Source organism: Myotis brandtii, unplaced genomic scaffold, assembly GCF_000412655.1.
Source record: "Myotis brandtii unplaced genomic scaffold, ASM41265v1 scaffold125, whole genome shotgun sequence".
Classification (NCBI taxonomy): domain Eukaryota; kingdom Metazoa; phylum Chordata; class Mammalia; order Chiroptera; family Vespertilionidae; genus Myotis; species Myotis brandtii.
Genome location: NW_005354385.1, coordinates 8101104 through 8118821, shown reverse-complemented (window position 1 = coordinate 8118821; position 17718 = coordinate 8101104). Strand labels below are relative to the sequence as shown.

The 17718-nt window shown below is 33.8% G+C and overlaps 1 protein-coding gene across 1 annotated transcript in view; it reads right to left on the bottom strand.

The window, feature by feature from the left end:
* The window catches only part of GALNT13 (polypeptide N-acetylgalactosaminyltransferase 13), a 506269-nt gene that overhangs the window by 35660 nt on the left and 452891 nt on the right, over nt 1–17718 (bottom strand). Inside the window, exon 10 of the mRNA XM_014534061.1 lies at nt 7728–7867. Coding sequence (XP_014389547.1) covers nt 7728–7867 — 140 coding nt within the window. The remainder of the gene's footprint in view (nt 1–7727; nt 7868–17718) is intronic.

Here is a 17718-nt window from a genome sequence, read left to right as displayed (position 1 = left end):
TTCTACCAGCACTCAGTGTTAAAAATGATTCACACAAAAAACACACTGGCTTTAGTCCCTCAAATTTATCCTGAGAAGAACCTTCAACTAGTGAGTTTTAAGAATTCACAGCACAGTGTTCAGACCCTTCAGACATTAGAAAGGAGGCTTTTCACCGACTTATAAATGGATGGTATAAAAACACTTTTCCCAGTTTTAACTGTTATCCGATTGCCCTGAATCAAATTCTCTCGAGTATTTATTAGTAATTTGGGTGTTTTCCTGGTCTCATTTCCATCAGGCACCCCATTACTTCCCTTGGCTTCCTACTGCAAGGATTGTAGTATCATATGGTCATAAAATTGACAGCTCATATTTTGGGATTTGTGAGAATACCTTGCCACCTAATTTTGTTGTCAACATTGTCATCAATTTTTGATTTTTTCTCTCCTCTATGCTCCTTCTATTTTCATGGGGGAATTCAAGGACATTCAGACACCATGTCACTGCTGCCACTATTTTTTCAGAATTCCAGAATAGACTCATTTTGGGGACTGCAAGAAAAGAAGCCTGTTACAATTTTGACATGTTCTAACTTTTCTACAGAGTGGTTTGTTCTGGACAAGTAGTATTGTCCCTTGGAATGTAGCAGATGCTCAGAGGATACAATATAGGAACTTGACTCAAGTCTGGTGAGGCCGGCTGGACGTGGGATCTAGGAGACTGGGAATAGACAGAAGTCAGTGGCTTAGGGCAGCTGTCAGAATGAGACAGGAGAGACCACTACCACCACCCCCATCAATACCATCCATCAGCAATAATAATGAGCAATTATGTAACTGCATGTTCCATGTGCTATTCTAAGCACTTCTGTATAATAGCTAATTTAATATTTATAACCAACCTATTACCCCTATATTACAAATGAAAGCATCAAGATACAGTGAAGTTAAGTAATTTGCCCAAATAAAGAGTTGAAAGTTATGAGTTTGGGAGCTGCCCAACCCTGACATCCAGAGAGGCAGGCAGAATTCATCAGAAAAGAGGCCTGAGAGGAGCAAGGGAGGATTGAGTTCCAGTTGACCAGAAATAAAGGTAACAACAGGCAATCCAGACAATGGTGAAGGCACATGGAACAAGACAGATGAAAACTGGCAAGGATCAGATCAAGGACCGTGTTAAGAAGATTAAAAATAAGATTTTCTTTCATGTTGAGTGCCTTGGGCTGAGGTCATGTAAATGATTTCTGGCAATGGCCAGGATGACATTAGATACAAACAGGATGGGGCACAGAGTATCAGGGAACAGGGGTATCAATACCCATCTTTAAAAAAATTGGAGGAACATATCTTAGGGATACAGGTAATATCTGAAAAGTTTATGTCACTAGGCCTGTGATATCCAGATTTTTAAAACATTATATGCACACCTTGAAGGCATATTGGTTTATTTCAGATTATTTCCAAATTATTAAGCCCAACACTATGGGGATTTTCTACATTTTTCTTCAAAATATAAAAATGGTCACTAGAGCATACTGACAATCCTTAAAAGGAAAATCTTAATGCAAATGATAAGATATTGGCATGCCAGAAAGTTCAAACCATGCATCTCATCTTTTGAGATGCAAAGGATAACGTACTCTTGTGTGATTTTTAAAATCAAAACCTTTCTAAGAACATCCTGGGACCTTAGTCAAAGAATGTTGTATAAGCAAAGAAGTGAAATTTCTGGAAAGATCCTGATCTTGACACTGGTACCTGACAATACCAATTGCTTGATCATGCCATTAAGAAAAATCTAGGCAACCAACCACTGAAGAACTCTATCGGTTAGAAACTCCTTACAGAGTTTGTTCTACGGCTTCTATCAGCATAAAGTATAGCACACTCGTAGTTCTGAAATCTGGAAAATTCTTTGGATTCATTCTTTATGTTAGCAAGCCTTTTTCTAAATGTTTCTACTCACCAGCTCTTGCTCCCTCTGCTGGATCTTAATAGCAAGCAACAATGAGAACTCCAATTCTAAAACGAGGCATTTAAGTATATTTTCTCTTTGCCAAATTGTGAATAAATCGGAGAGATATGTGCAAAACCTATATGCTTAACAAATCCAAGCTGACTTTGATTTAGAATGCCTTGATTAATGACTGTGAAATTTAAAAATTCTGAATATGTGATATCTAACCCCATTCCACCAGAAAGAACATAAGAAATTAAACAATTTTATTTATTTTGGTGAATAGCAAAAACAAACAACACAAGTCCTGGGAGAATTCAGTGTATATCTAACTTGCATATATAGTTTGTTGCAGCTGTTTTGTGTCAATATATATTTGAGTAATAAAATTAAAATTTGTTCTAGCCTAATTGTCAGCAATGTGAATTAAAGGTATTTTTCAGGCCTGGCCGGTGCAGCTCAGTGGTTGAACGTCAACCTATGACCCATGAGGTCAGGGTTCAATTCCCAGTCAGGGCACATGCCTGGGTTGCAGGCTCCATTCCCAGTGGGGGGCTTGTAGGAGGCAGCTGATCAATCATTGAAGTTTCTCTCCCTCTTCCTTCCTCTCTGAAATTAATAAAAATATATTAAAACTATTTTTCAGGTAATAAACTCATTTTTTTCCACAGGTGAGTCAACCAGCCTAACATTCTTTAAAGTTAACCTCTAATGAAGAGTAATATATTTATCCTTTCTGTACATATGCATATTCAGTTACCCTGGCATGAAAATTAGTTTACCCTGGTACCAAAGAGTTTCAGAAACATAATCATGAGCAGAGAGAATGCCCCCATTTCTGTAACCCATTTACAATGAGGCTTTCTTACTGGTTATCCTATTAAAAGGTCAAGAAGACTGTGAATCTATAAATAGATTGATCTCCTGATTACCAACAGAGAGGATAAAACTCTAAGTGCTTTTGCTTCTGCATTTGGCAGTAACTGATTATACCCTGGATCCCTGCAGCCAGACAGCTTCATAGATCTCTATTTTTAGTAACTTAAGTTTGCTCTTGAACAATATTTAAGGATACAGTACCAATATATGCCAATGCCTTAACTAGTGGTTATAGTGAAAAGATATAAGAGGGAAAAGATATGCTGAGGTCAAGTAGGTAATATAAAATGCAGAGACAGATATCTAAACATCCTCAAAGCAAAGACGCAACTGCAAATATTAAGCCCTAGGAGTTAAGTCACTTGGCTCCAGAAATCCCCTCCTCTTTCTTCTTCCCTCTGGTACACTTGTGGCCCATATAGCTCACAATACTACCCGCCTCCCCCAAATGCTGGCCTGTCATAGGCCAAAAATTTGGGTGAGAGATTACTGTGTTAGAATGCCATTTTTCAATGTTAAACTTAAATTACCCTTCATATGTGCAAGATCAGGACCTGGCATGCTTCATCTACATAAGCTAAATGACTACTTAAGAGAGAATGTAATGCTGCAAAGAGCTTGACTTCCTTATCCCATTATGATCTCCTTACTGAGTCTAAAAAGCACATGCTTCATTAAGCTACTTAAAGGTTTTAGTTCAAAGCAATTGCACAGCTTTTAACTTCTCATTCAAAATTGCATGAAATTCATGAGCTGGGTGAAGTAATATTTCAGTTACCTGAGTAAAATAAAAACATAAGAAATTAAGATATAACCATCTGACCTCAGTAATTCTACTGATGATTATTTTGGTGACAATCTATAAGGAAAAATGGAATACCATATTTGCCTCTATCTTCTAGTATAGCTAGGAAAGTTAAAAAAAATCAACAGGAAAATGTTATAGTCACCAGTATACTGCAACATTAAATATAGGGTGTCCCAAAAAATGTATACACATTTTAACAGCTGATAGCTCAATTTTGAAAATGAAATGTATTTTAATAAATACTGTCTTTATATATAGGCTTTGAGAAACAGTGAAACTTAAGAAAACTGTGCATTGTTAAATCTTGACAATTTCACTTGAAATTGAGTAGATATGAATATACTATATTGACATAATTTTGTTGTCTTGATAAGTAGCTTAGACATGTGATATCACTTTGAGGCTCTAACTATTTGATAGTACCTCCATAAATAAGGACAATAGCTTTTACATTATTTTAATAATAGTTAATGATAGATAATAAGAAATACAAACCTTTAAGTAAATAACTTGTCCATTAACAGATCATCATCTCAAACTCATTATCAACATGTCCATCTTAAATTGTGTACACTTGACTATGCAAAATTGAATTGAGAAGTAGTACTCAGTGAATTTGTCCTTTTGTTTCCATGGAAACAGTTGCTGGATTGCTGGTTTTAAAGTGGAAAACTATAGTACATTCATATCCCAGAAAGTTCAAAACTTATATCTTACAGATTTTTAAATTTGCCAGATTCTTGAAACAGCAGTTCATAGCATGCCTATATACCTGATGTAGGACACCTTTGATTTCTACTGTTTCTTGATTCTCTTTTGCCATCCTCCACCCAGTAGAATAGCTTAAGAATAAGGTATTTCCTTATTTGACTTTACATCCTTAGTATATAATACTGGTTCCAGCTTAAGCCCTTATTTAATAAAAGCAGTTTGAACACATAAAATATAATAATGTAATCTATTTTCTCCTTCTAGTTATAAGAAACGTGAGCTTTAGTGTCAGACTAAATTCATGTATTTGAATCTGACTTCAACAGCTAGCTAGTTCTATGACCCATAGGTCAATCACATACTTTTTCTATGTCAGTTTTCATATTAAATGGAAGATAATAACAAAACCCTAGTCATGAGTTGTGATTTTTAAATGATATAATTGAAATAAAGCATCTAGAATAATGTTTGACATAGTAAGAAATCAATAAATGGTATCGATAATAACTACAATAACTGTACTGGTGCTGCTACAACTTCTTGCCAGGCACAGTGCTAAATTCCCTGTATCTTCAATCATCACTATAACTCTGTATGATTATCTTCATGCTGCTGACAGGTATCAGAGAACACCTAGTGCCACTCAAATTGTAAACTGTGGGGTCTGAAATTAAACCCTCTTCTGCTTGATTCCAAGGCCCGGGATTTTTTCAACACGACATACTGCCTCTTCTGGATATGTTTCACAAATCCAGAAAGGCACAATATCTCTCTTTCCAAGCTTTTCAAACTATTTCTAGAAATTAAAATATGGCCACCTGATCCATTACAGAAGATAACTAATTCAAAATCAGTAGGTTGTACAAAGAAATTTGCCCACACTATACACTATTTTTACTTTTTCAGGAAATCAATTAATTAGATTTCCTTGATATAGTGCAGAAAAGCATAACATTGGATGTTTAACTTGGAAATAAACATCAAGGTCTTATTTCAGAGCACCGAGTCTTTCTCAGGAGTTACCTGGTGGCCTTAGAGAATTTCCAAAGAGTCCTCTTTACTCACACCGATCATGTTATATGCTCTGGTTATATCCTCTTTTAGAAAAAGTAATCAATGTTTACTGGTCACCTGGGTCCACTGACTACAATTAGAGAAATACCCTAGCACAAGAATAAAAAAAACTCACTTTTTCTAAGGGTACAGGCAGGCTCATGATTGTTCAAGCAAACTTTTCAGTAAAGAAATGAGAGTATTAACTATTTTATTGGGGATCTCCAGTAAACTAAAATATAATAACAAGCATGCAAATACTGTTTGAGTTTAAAAAGCACTGTCATATATGTCATGTACTGAATATAAATGCTGTGACATTGATGCTAACATGGGATTTATTACATACTAGAGGCCCGGTGCACACATTTGTGCATGAGTGGGGTTCCTTGGCCTGGCTGGCAATCAGGGAAATCAGGACCATCTCACTCAGTCCCAATTGAGGTCGATCAGGGCTAGCCGGCCGGGGAGGGACCGCGGGAGGGCTCCACAGTGTGTCTGGCCCTCTTGCCCAATCCTGATTGGCCAGACCTCAGCAGCAAGCTAACCTACCGGTCAGAGTGTCTGCCCCCTAGTGGTCAGTGTGCATCATAGTGACTGGTTGACCAGTCAACCAAAAGGTCGATTGATCAGTCGTACACTTAGCATAGTACGCTTTTATTATATAGGATTCAAAAACAATGGCAACAACAACCCCCTCCCATAAAAACAAACAAAATAAGTGAATAAAACCCTGAGGCACAGGACTAATAAATGACTAAAGTGGTACATTCAGTGTTATTACATATAAATCTTTGCACTACGTTATTCAGATTAAGGTTAAATATCTGTAAACTGAAAAATTCTATAGAGAGATATTTACATGACCATTCAGTTTGAGTCTTATTTTTTCTTTAATTATTTTCTAGTTAATCATAAGTAAATTATGTTGGTCTATTAAAGTGACAGTGTGGATAAAGTTACAGATTTTTTTTTTTGCAAATGATCAAAAAAGTATTAGCTCAAATTCTATAAATTTTCAGATATCCTAATATGACCTGTAAAAATGCCAATTTCAACTGAAGCACAAAATTAATAATTCTTTCCCAAATGCATTACATGATTACTGTTAAAATGCTTTAGTTACAACCAATATTAAATTAGTTTTTATTCCCAAATCTAATACCCATTAGGTGGAAATTACCAGTAAGGAAGATATAATTCAAAAAGAAATAATTCTTACTTTGAACAATTGAATATATATTATGAATATGTGTTTGTATAGTTATGATAAAGGCAATTGTGTATTTGCAAAGATAATATATATTTTGAAAAAGAACGGTTCTCAGTTGGCCCACAAAGTCAATACAATTTTATTTTATTTATTTATTTTCTTATAGATTTTATTGATTTTTTTACATAGAGAAAGGGAGAGGGATAGAGAGCTAGAAACATCAATGAGAGAGAAACATCAATCAGCTACCTCCTGCACACACCCCACCGGGGATGTGCCCGAAACCAAGGTACATGCCCTTGGCTAGAATCGAACCCGGACCCTCAAGTCCGTAGGCCGAAGCTCTATCTACTGAGCCAAACCAGTTAGGGCAGTCAATAGGATTTTAATAATAATACTAAGGTATTACTTGCAGTTTTCACTGTCACTTCTCAGAATGTACAAGGAGTCTTCCGGAGACTACATGGTGTGTGATATTACAGTAGATTGAATAGCGAAACAGAGATTAAGAATACCTTCTATTAGGCCAGACATTAATGCAACATATAAAACTATATATATTGCTAATCTTCTTACCATTTGATTTTTACTTTGGAAAATATATATTATTTTCAAAAATGTTACTTATATATATTAACATATAACAAATTTTTTAGTGAATTAATGAATAGGTCTTAAGGTTATCAGTTTTAGTTTCAATACAGTAAATATTGTTATAAACCACATCAACAAAAGATCTTTGCAGTTTACCATAAATTTTAAGGGTGTAAGATCCACTTGAAACCTATGTACTCTTATTAACCAATGTCAACCCAATAAATTTAATATAAAAATTAAATTAAAAATTTTTAGAGAGGAATATAAGTTCCATAGGATCAAAAAGTTTTGGAGCCATTGATAAAGAAACAAGAAAATATTATTTATTCAGTCTTAAACTATCCCCATACTTTTACAAATCCCAATGGTAAAGATCTTTATGGTCCTGGTAATATATAAGAAGTCATTTAAAACAGATCTAAATACCCTTAAAGCATTTCATCCATAACATAAAAAAGATTGAGCTCCTTAGATATTGCTCTATTTTCAAAATACATTTATAACTCAACCAAAATAAATAATTCATACCTCACCAAGTGAGTAATAACGTCTTGGGATCTGGGAGTCCGGATAGATGTTTTCAAGGTACCAAGAAAAGGGCTTACACTTCAGATTTTCTCTCAGTGTTTTTCTGACTGACACATCTCCATAATCCACTTTGACAACACCTGGAATTTTTCAGAAAAACACAAATCAGTTTGTGCTATTTTGGTTTTAGCACCGTTTCACTCTGTTTAATTTTGATCAGTCTTTTCTCTGTAATTATAATTCCATCAAATTCAATTGCATATGCAGCTGTTCTTACTAACATCCAATTAGTACATTAAATTGACATAAAAAATAGTTTTTCCATTGGTTATGACTTTTCAAATGCAAATATTTATCACCAAGTACTTGTACTTCTTAGATTGAATAATTAATCAACTAATTGCTATTAATTTAGCATCTCATAATCAAAACTTAACTGAGGTGTTTTTTCTTTAATAAAAATTTCAATAGCTCCAATGCCTTTGTAAATGTTCATATTTTCCCTACAGTGCCATTTATTCACCACCTGCAGATTTCATGAGAAATTTACTGTATAAATATGATGCTTAACAATGTACGGCACTTACATGTTCTAATTTTTCCTTCTTCTTCTTCTTGAATGTTTATTCTATCTAGGCTTATCATAGACCTGATTTTTTCTTTATTGATTTTTTCCTTATTTTATTTTATGAGTTAATATAAGCTACTTGGATAAGGTAGTAAATAAATAAGCATATAGAAACTAATAAACAAATGGAATATACTCACAGGTGTATATTAAAATTGTTTAGCTTTACTTCATATCAAAACAGAATATATAAAATTAATATTTACATTGAAGATCATAAGAAAATGCTTTCTAGTTGAGAAATAAAAACAATAATACCACTAACTTTTATATAAAAATATGTCGTGACCTTTGACCACAATGACTAAATAATTATTATGAGATTGCAATTATTTCTGTATTTACAACATCTAATAAGATGTTATCAGATAGGATACCTAAGGCTTAAAGAGATTAAATAATTTATTCAAAGTTTTTGGTGTGAGGCAATGGGCAGATTAATCTATAATATAATATCAAGTAGTAAGAAGTGCCTTGGAAAACAATTAGGCAGGAAAGAGGAATAGAGTCTGACTCAGGGTAGAATAAATGGCCCAGTATTTACTATATTCTATTCCAACCAAGCAGCAAAGCCCATCAATCATTCTACAAAACAATAAACAATTGTTTAGACAACCTAAATGTCTGCAACTAATACCATTATTTGTTTTTTAGCCTCAAAAGCAGCAACACTCTTGGAGCCTGTCACCTTCTGGCTTTCCCCTTCGTCTGCCATCTCTTCAGATTTTTTTGTTTTACAAAAAGAAATGCCTTAGTGTTCTGGAAAGCATTCTGCTGATATTTACAGGCCAAACCATTTCCTTCTAAGAAAATATTGACTTTTCTAGCTGGTGTTAAGATAGAAAACAACCACGTCTTTGGGCATTTTGAACAGATAAATATTTGCTATCAAAATAATTTTGTCTAGAACTTCCATTCTGGAGTTTAAGGCTTGAAAACATTTACAAAACAGATCACTAAAAGACAATCTCTTTGTGTTAAGTGCTACGGCAACTGAAATCACCTATATGATAGTCTTCAAAATCATATAAAGAGATGAGTGACTATGAAGTAGAACCTGAATTAGATTATTTAGATCCACGGCTTAAAAATGCCATCTGACTTATTTTCCAAACTCTTAGCTCTAAACCTCTCTAAAGTAGTTTATACAATTGTATACCCAAGAATTTTACTGGGATCTCTAAGAGGCATCTCAAATTTGACAGGTCTAAAACAGTCTTCTTGATTTTCCATTTTGTTCCATCTCTAAGGTTCTCCATTTCAGTAACTAGCACAAATATCCACCCATTTGCTCAGGGCAAAACAGAGGAGTAATTCTTTTATCTCACACATACATATTCAATATATTAGTGATTTCTGATAGCTCTATATTTAGAATATATCCCCAGCCCTGCTGCCCCCTCCAACCTTCCCCTCTACCATGCTGGTCCCACCCTCTCTCATCTTTTGCCTAGACTAGCATTGTAATAGCCTCCTAATTAGTCCCACTGACATCTTACATTTCTCCATCTATCCCTTATTCATCATTGCCTGCTCCCTAGACAATATATCTTAAATATAAAAAACAATTATGTCTATCCCCTGCTCTAAAGCTTCAAATGATGTCCTACTGTGCTAAGAATAACTGACGTCTTAACCAATGCTTAATATCCTCATGAACTGACTCTTGGCTATCTCTCTGAATTAATCATCGATAGTCACTTCATCATAGCCACATTGGATTTTTGTTGTTGTTTACTTTGTCCTTTTTTTTTTTTTTTTACATGAGAAGGTCATTTCCACTTCATGGCTTTGTACTCATCCTTTTTCCTGTCTGGAATGGTATTACCCTGGAACTTTCACAAGTTGTCCTTCGCTTTATACAAATTTCTGCTCAAACTTCACTTCATCAGGTTCACCTTGGTCTTCCTATCTAAATTGATCCCTTCATGCCATCATTCTGAGTCAGACTCTATTCCTCTTTCCTGCCTAATTGTTTTCCAAGGCACTTCTTACTACTTGATATTATATTATAGATTAATCTGCCCATTGCCTCACACCAAAAACTTTGAATAAATTATTTAATCTCTTTAAGCCTTAGGTATCCTATCTGATAACATCTTATTAGATGTTGTAAATACTAAATAATGCCTGAAAAAGGCATAACACAGTGCCTAGTATATAATAATTGCTGAATACATATTGTATATTGTACTGGATATTCGTTGTTTCCCATGCCAATACCCATTCTGCCTTCTGCTAGGAGCATCCCTTCCCCACTTTCAATATGATGGTTTAGTGACTCCATTCCCCTACCCACCTTTCCAGCTTAGCTGTGGGCACATGCTAAAGGCATGTCACCAGGGAATCTTGTTAAATTGCAGATTATAATTTTGTTAGTTTTAAGTGAGGCCCAAAAGTCTGCATATCTAATAGTTTCCAATGGATGCTTTCCATGAGTTACTCAGGCGAAGTTCTGAGTAGCATTCAAGACAACCAGAGCATTCCATTTTTTAACCTTACACCCAACCCATCATAATGATTGGCTCAGGAATGGATATGTGAACAAGCCAGCCTAATAAATGTGTACTGAGAATTTGCTAGTTGAAGTTGACACTCTAATACCTGTGGAATTGCTCTGTATATGGATGCTTTAAGCCTGGAGTTTCTGGGACTACCATAGAGAGAACTAAGATAGTGAGGCCAATGCAGAGTAAAATAAACAGATGGGAAAAGAGAAAGAGAAGAAAAGAGAGCAGAGGCCAAGCCAAGATTAAGTCAGCAGAAGCTTATTTACTTTATTCCAACTACATGCCAACTGAATTAACTAGGCATTTGATATCCATTAGTGAACAAAACAAAAGTATCTTCCTCTATGGAGTTTACATTCTAGTGGAGGAAGACAAATAAACAGACTAGGGTGTGATAGGAAGGTTGCAATACAAGCATTGGATGCATTTTTTTTTTACATTTTTTTTCAAAGGCAACTTAAAGAGTTGAAAGTTGTAAAGGTAAATATTTCAATGAGATTAGCATAAATCTGGAAAGGCTTTGACAAGATAAAGATGCATTATGAATTAGAAAAAAGAGCATTTTTATTAACTACGGGTATGCAAGTTTGATTAAGAGGCAAATGATAACACTTATTCGTTGTTATACTTTATTAAATAACCTGTTCTTTATCCATCATTTTAAAATCTACTTCATGGTAGTATTAAACTTAGATATGTAGGATATCCAAAATTTAAATTTTTAAACAGATTGAAGATCATAATGAACTTATTTAAATTCTTCCCTAGTAGATGCGTAATAAGCCTAATAGCTCTGGTTCCCCTATAATCGGGATACCTGATAATAGAATAACCTGTAGGCTAAAGCTTAGAGTTTTATGCATATGAATATGTACTGCTGTAAGCTTAAAGAAAAGGGGAAATGTATTCCTTCAAGGAATGCGTAAGTAAATCAATGATATATTTATCTAATTGACAAAATAGAATTCATATATTGAAACAATTATAACTGTATAAGAATATAAAAATGTTGATAAAACAATTTTATTATACTGTTATTATAACAAAGTAAAATGAAACAACAATTAAAAAATGAGAAGAAAAACAGCATATTCCCTTTGTTAACTCCTAAAAAAAGAACAAGAAGTTAATACATTTATTTTTCGTTAAGCACATCAATTAAAACTATGTAGCTAATCATAAAGTTTTTTATACACAAAGATATATTAACAATACACTTGCATATTTCAGTAGACCAATATCCAAAGTTTCAACTAAGAATTTTGGTGTGATATTTTCAAAATTCCCTACAACAGAAAAATATATTCTTTATTTTGTTATTCACTTTGAATACTTGTCATTGGGAGCTTTATGAATAAGGACTGCATTCCTTTCTCCTCAAAAGTAATAATAATTAAAAGATAAATAATTTTTAAGCCAACTAGAGATTATTGTGTTTTAGAGTATATAAATACTAGATTGTGTCAGAGGTTTAGCAAATTACTTGGGATACTTTTGTATTATTCAAAACAAAACAAAACAAAAAACAAACAAACAAAAAACTACTCTTTTAATCCAGCATTTCCATTTTTACCCATTCTTGATATGTATAAAAAGCACCCAGACACATAACCTCTCATTAAGAAATCATTGGATAGAACCACACTAAAGGCTGATGGCCCATACCAGCTAATAATACATAGTGATTACTTGTTGAATTTAGTATTAACTATTATGATTGCAATTTTATTTTAATGGGATAAAAATGAGATTACTTATACAAAGATCATAGCTATGTCACATAGAAGAAGCAAAGATAAAACAACTTCCCAATTGATTTAAGTCTGTCTGATCTCCATAATCAAGTTTGGGCAGGTCTTGAGGCTAAATTTTCCAATTGCCTCAAACTTCAGTTCAATTTGACAATAGAAAATCTCATATTGAACTACTTGGTTTTAGATGAATGAGAATATAGGAAACAAGAAGAGTGAACCTTTGCAATTGCCTTTTAAAATAAAGGTCAATTTGATATCAGTTGAAGCAAATCAACTATAAAATCCACAATCTCTAGGGGAAAAAAAATCCAAGTAAGAACCTTCAAGGCACTGTTTATCACCCTGCATAAACTACACCAGTTAGAGTATATAGTCACCTGCTCCCTAACTCACACATGTTATAGAAAATGCAAGAGAGGTATTGAGCCAATAAACCACTACTGATATACCTTGTGCATTTTGTCTTTTGTTTTCTGTTTTTATCCCCCCCCCCATATTAAGAAAAAAAAGTACATACAATTTATATGTTTATCTTTTACAAAATTTTAACAGTTATTTGAGAATTATGTACTCATTGCAGATTAATTTTTAAAACAGGTAAATACAAAAAGTAATAAAAAAGTCATCTGTGCCTTGGCTAAGTAGCTCAGTTGGTTAGAGTCGTCCCTATACACCAAGCTTGTGAGTTCGATTCCTAGTCAGGACACATACAAGGATCAACCAATGAATGTACAAATAAGTGGAACAACAAATTGATGTTTCTCTCTCGCATCCTTTTTCTCTAAATCAATCAATAAATTATTTTAAAAGTCATCTGTAATACAGCTATATTTGCATGATGGTAATGATTTTTCTAGCCTTCTTTTTAATTATATAGATACAAATTTTCTTTCAAAGATTTAATTATACTGCAATGTGCACTAATAACTTGTTTTATTCCTAAAACAGTAGGCCATGAATACTTTTCAGGTCAACTGAACTCTTCTATAACTTTGTTTCTAATGCCTCTGTGGCATTCTATTTTACATGTTGGATATAACTTACTTAATCAGTTCCTTATAGTTAGACATTCAAGTTGTTTCTCATTTCAGACTACAAAATCAATGAACATCTTTATATCTTTTTTATTATGCTCTTATTTCATCAGAATATTCTAGAAGCAATGCATTTTGAAAAATTATATGCTGATCTCAAGACTTTAAAAAACATACCTTTTTACTAACCTGCTCCCCAGAAAGGTGTATCAAATTTACATACCCTGTAACAGTGATAAGAACCTAATTTCCCTTTCAGAACACTGACTATGTTAATGTATTCTTTAATTTACCACTTTTTGTTATGTGGAGATAAACGGTACCTCAATACTATTTAAAATTGATTATTATTGATGACAATTCTTCTCCAATTGGCTTTGCCATTTGTTCTTTTATAAACAGCCTATTCTTTCCCTTTCCCAGTTTTCCATTGACATGTTCACTTTTTGATGTATAAGCACTCTTGATACAACAATATTGGGGATAGATGTTGCAAATATTTAATTTTTGGAACTTAATTTGGCAATAAAAAAATGTTAAAAATCGTTTGCTTTGTGCCCTTCATATGATACTTGGCTTTAACTCTCTTAACATTTTTTTAAGTCCATGTATATATTTTTACATCCTTAAAATTTTTCACTTTATATATTTTTTCATTTAACTCATTAATCATATGAAATTTATTTTAGGATATCTCCAACCATGTTCTTTTTTGGCTTTTATTATTTTTGTTTCTTTGCACATACACTATATATATTTGAAATGATTCACTTGATTTTGTTTGTTTGCTTTAAGTAAGGACACTAACCAACTCTCTAATTTATCTTTATTGCTGGAAAAATCTACATGCCATATACTTTTATAGTATAAATTTTATCTAGGATCAGTTTAGTTTAATATATAACTTTATATTTAGAGTCCATTATTTTAACCCCTGTGAAATCTAAATGAGTATCTGCATTTTGATATTCATTTTCATTGAGGGAAAAAAAAGTAGTTTTTCAAAATGTATTGTACCAACAGTGTGAATATGCTGAGGTCCTTGAGTATTTCATTACATAATTTTGCTTTGTTTTGTTTTTAATAGGAATTCTCAGCAGTAATTATTTTATGAATTCAGAAACAAGAAAGGCTGTGTTTTCCCATAGTAAATTAATTTATTTTTATCTTACAAATACTGCCAACTTTATAGCTGATAAAGTATCTCTCTATTTTCTAGCCAGTTTATCATATAAATTTCGAATTAAATAAAGCCATCTCAAACCATTTTTGGAATAGGACAAGCATTTATTCATCGTGGCATAGTATGGTTAGGGCCAAGAAGTACTGAAACAACAGATATAACATGGTTTAAGGGAGTTCATGTTCTTAATTCCACAATAAACACGTTTGTATATACTTTCTCATTAAAACTCTATATTATCCCTAGCTATCATTGTTGTCTTTATTTTAAGGATGAAAAAACTAAGACATTAAGTGGTTAACTTGCTCAAGCTTACTTAGAAAGTCACATCCATCTAATATTAAGGTCCATGATCATGCATACTCTACTATTTTTAGAGAAAAAACACTAGAGAAACTTTGAAAAACCGAGATAGAGATATGTTACAAAACATGGTAATTATCATCCCATGAAAAATAGAATCCACTTGGCAAATTCTCCTTGTCCTGAAAAATAGATGTTATACAAGATTCTGGACAAACTTGAATTCATGGAAATAATCAGCAATGACACAATTGGAAGTTATTCTATTGGTTTGACAATTAAATATAAGCCAGAAGATTCTAGTGTGCAACTGATTGAGCAAAATATGTCCATATAGTGCTTCACAAATTGTGCCTAATCAATCACTAGTTCTGCAGGATGCTAGCTAGAACCGTTGCTTCAGTGCTATGACAATATTATGTTATTATACCATCTCTGAAATAGTGATATATTTTATAATCAATGACATCTTACAGTTGCCTCTGGGGAGAAGACAGCTATATAGTAGTTGTCTCCTTTTGAACATATACAAACTTGTTTTTCTATTTGTGGAATGAACTAGTCCATTGTAGTTTTAGTAATTAGTTGACATTTAAACCAATGGGCATTTAAATATACCCTGATTATTGTCTGTAAACTTTTAATACTTCTGGTAAAATCAAGAAAGTAACAAGATTAAACTTTGCTGAATGGTTTCAGGGACTTGGAAGAAATCCCAGGGATAATAATGTTTTAAGAAAGTCTATATCGTCAATCATCTTGAGGGCATTGAGAATGACAGTGGATGGAAAACACATACACACCAGTAAATCTGCAATGAAAAGTGATTCAAAAAGTCAGCCTCAAAATGTGAAGTTACTTGATCAATTTATTTGCTTATTTTGAAAAAACTATATGTATGCATAAGAATGAGATATGATAAAAAAAAAGTTGTATCTGATTTAGTTTATATCTAAAACAGTTCCTTAATATGTTAACCTCAAGAATGAATATACCATCCGGGTGCCCCCTCCAAAAAAAAAAATGAATATACCTGCTGAGAAGGACTAATTGGGCTCATATTTATAAACAGAGCAGCAACCATTGCTAAACTGGGGCATCTCACACAAACTGTACCTCATGGAGAAGCCTCCTACTAAACTGCCTGCTTTCCACACTGAACTGCCTATTTGCACTGTAGTCTCGCCTTCAACCAGACCCTTACAAAGGAATTCCTGAAATTGTATTTCAACCAATAGGATTAAAACCTTTCCCATCCAGTTGGAACTGCACAGCTACATCCTCATTAGCATCTCCACTGATCAATCAGAGTGGCTCCACTCCAACCAATCAGGACAGTCCCTTATGGACCAATCAAACTGTGAGGATTTGGAGCCCTCATTTGTATGAGGGCTGACCAATCAGGCACCAGGGATGGAAACTTCTCACTGTTTAAGTCAGCTCCCCTCTGGCTCCCAATGAGCATTTTTACTTTCAATAATTGAAGACTGTGCTTACCTGGATGGAACTATAACATCTGCTGTCTCTGTAACACCAGAGTGGAGCTATCTTTCCAGAACTGAGCTTTAACACCAAAGCTGTAACACCAAAGCCATACAGCAGGGCTACCTCACTGGGACTACCTCTTAGCTGTGCTGCTTCAAAGCATGCTGTTTTACAGTTGAGTTGCTTGCACTGAATAAAATCTCTGTCCCCCTTTACCACACCCCAAATTGGGGACTCCTTTTGGTAACAGTGACCTTTGGTTTATAGGAACAAAATAATTCTGAGTGAAAAGGAGTCTTATATTATAGTTTAACTAGAGGTCTTATGCACGAAATTCGTGCAAAAGTGGGCCTTCCTTCTCCTGGTTGCTGCCACAGGCTTCCCTCTGGCACCTGGGACACAGGCTTCCCTCTGGCCACTGGCAGGCAACTGGGACCCGGGCTTTCCTCTGGCCACTGGTAGGCACCTGGGACCCGGGCTTCCCTTGCAGCCCTGGCTTCGTCCAGTACGTCTGGTCTAATTAGCTTATTATGCTTTAATTATTATAGATTGTAAACTTTTTCTTTCAGGTATATAATAAAATGGTGACCGTTAAGTTGATGGTAGCTTAAATAGAGGAAAAAGTGCTTAAACATTTATTATCTGGTCATATTTTAAGAGAAACAATAAGTTAAACACATTCAATAGGTTTCTTTACTATAGGACTCCTCAGAACTTTTACTAAGCTATTTTAAATATCTAAAGTAGGTACTATTTCCCAAATTTATTTATCTTTTTCCAAAAATTTGAGACAACAACCCTTCATTAAAACCACTGAGAAATACAGCTTTAATGCAAAACTATTAATTATGGGTAGGATATAAATTAATCCCATTAGAGAAAATCCTTTGTGGGGGAAAAATCTGTATGCTTTTAAATTTTTTCATTAGCAAGTTTCCATTGCAAGATATTAATTAAACCAAGACAATGGTAGTAAATTCAAATATATGTATTTGTTGACACCTGTATTTCTCTTCAGTTCCTATAACAGTATACGGCAACAGACATTACTTAGATACTGGAGGCCCAGTGCAAAAATTCGTGCATTCGCCCCT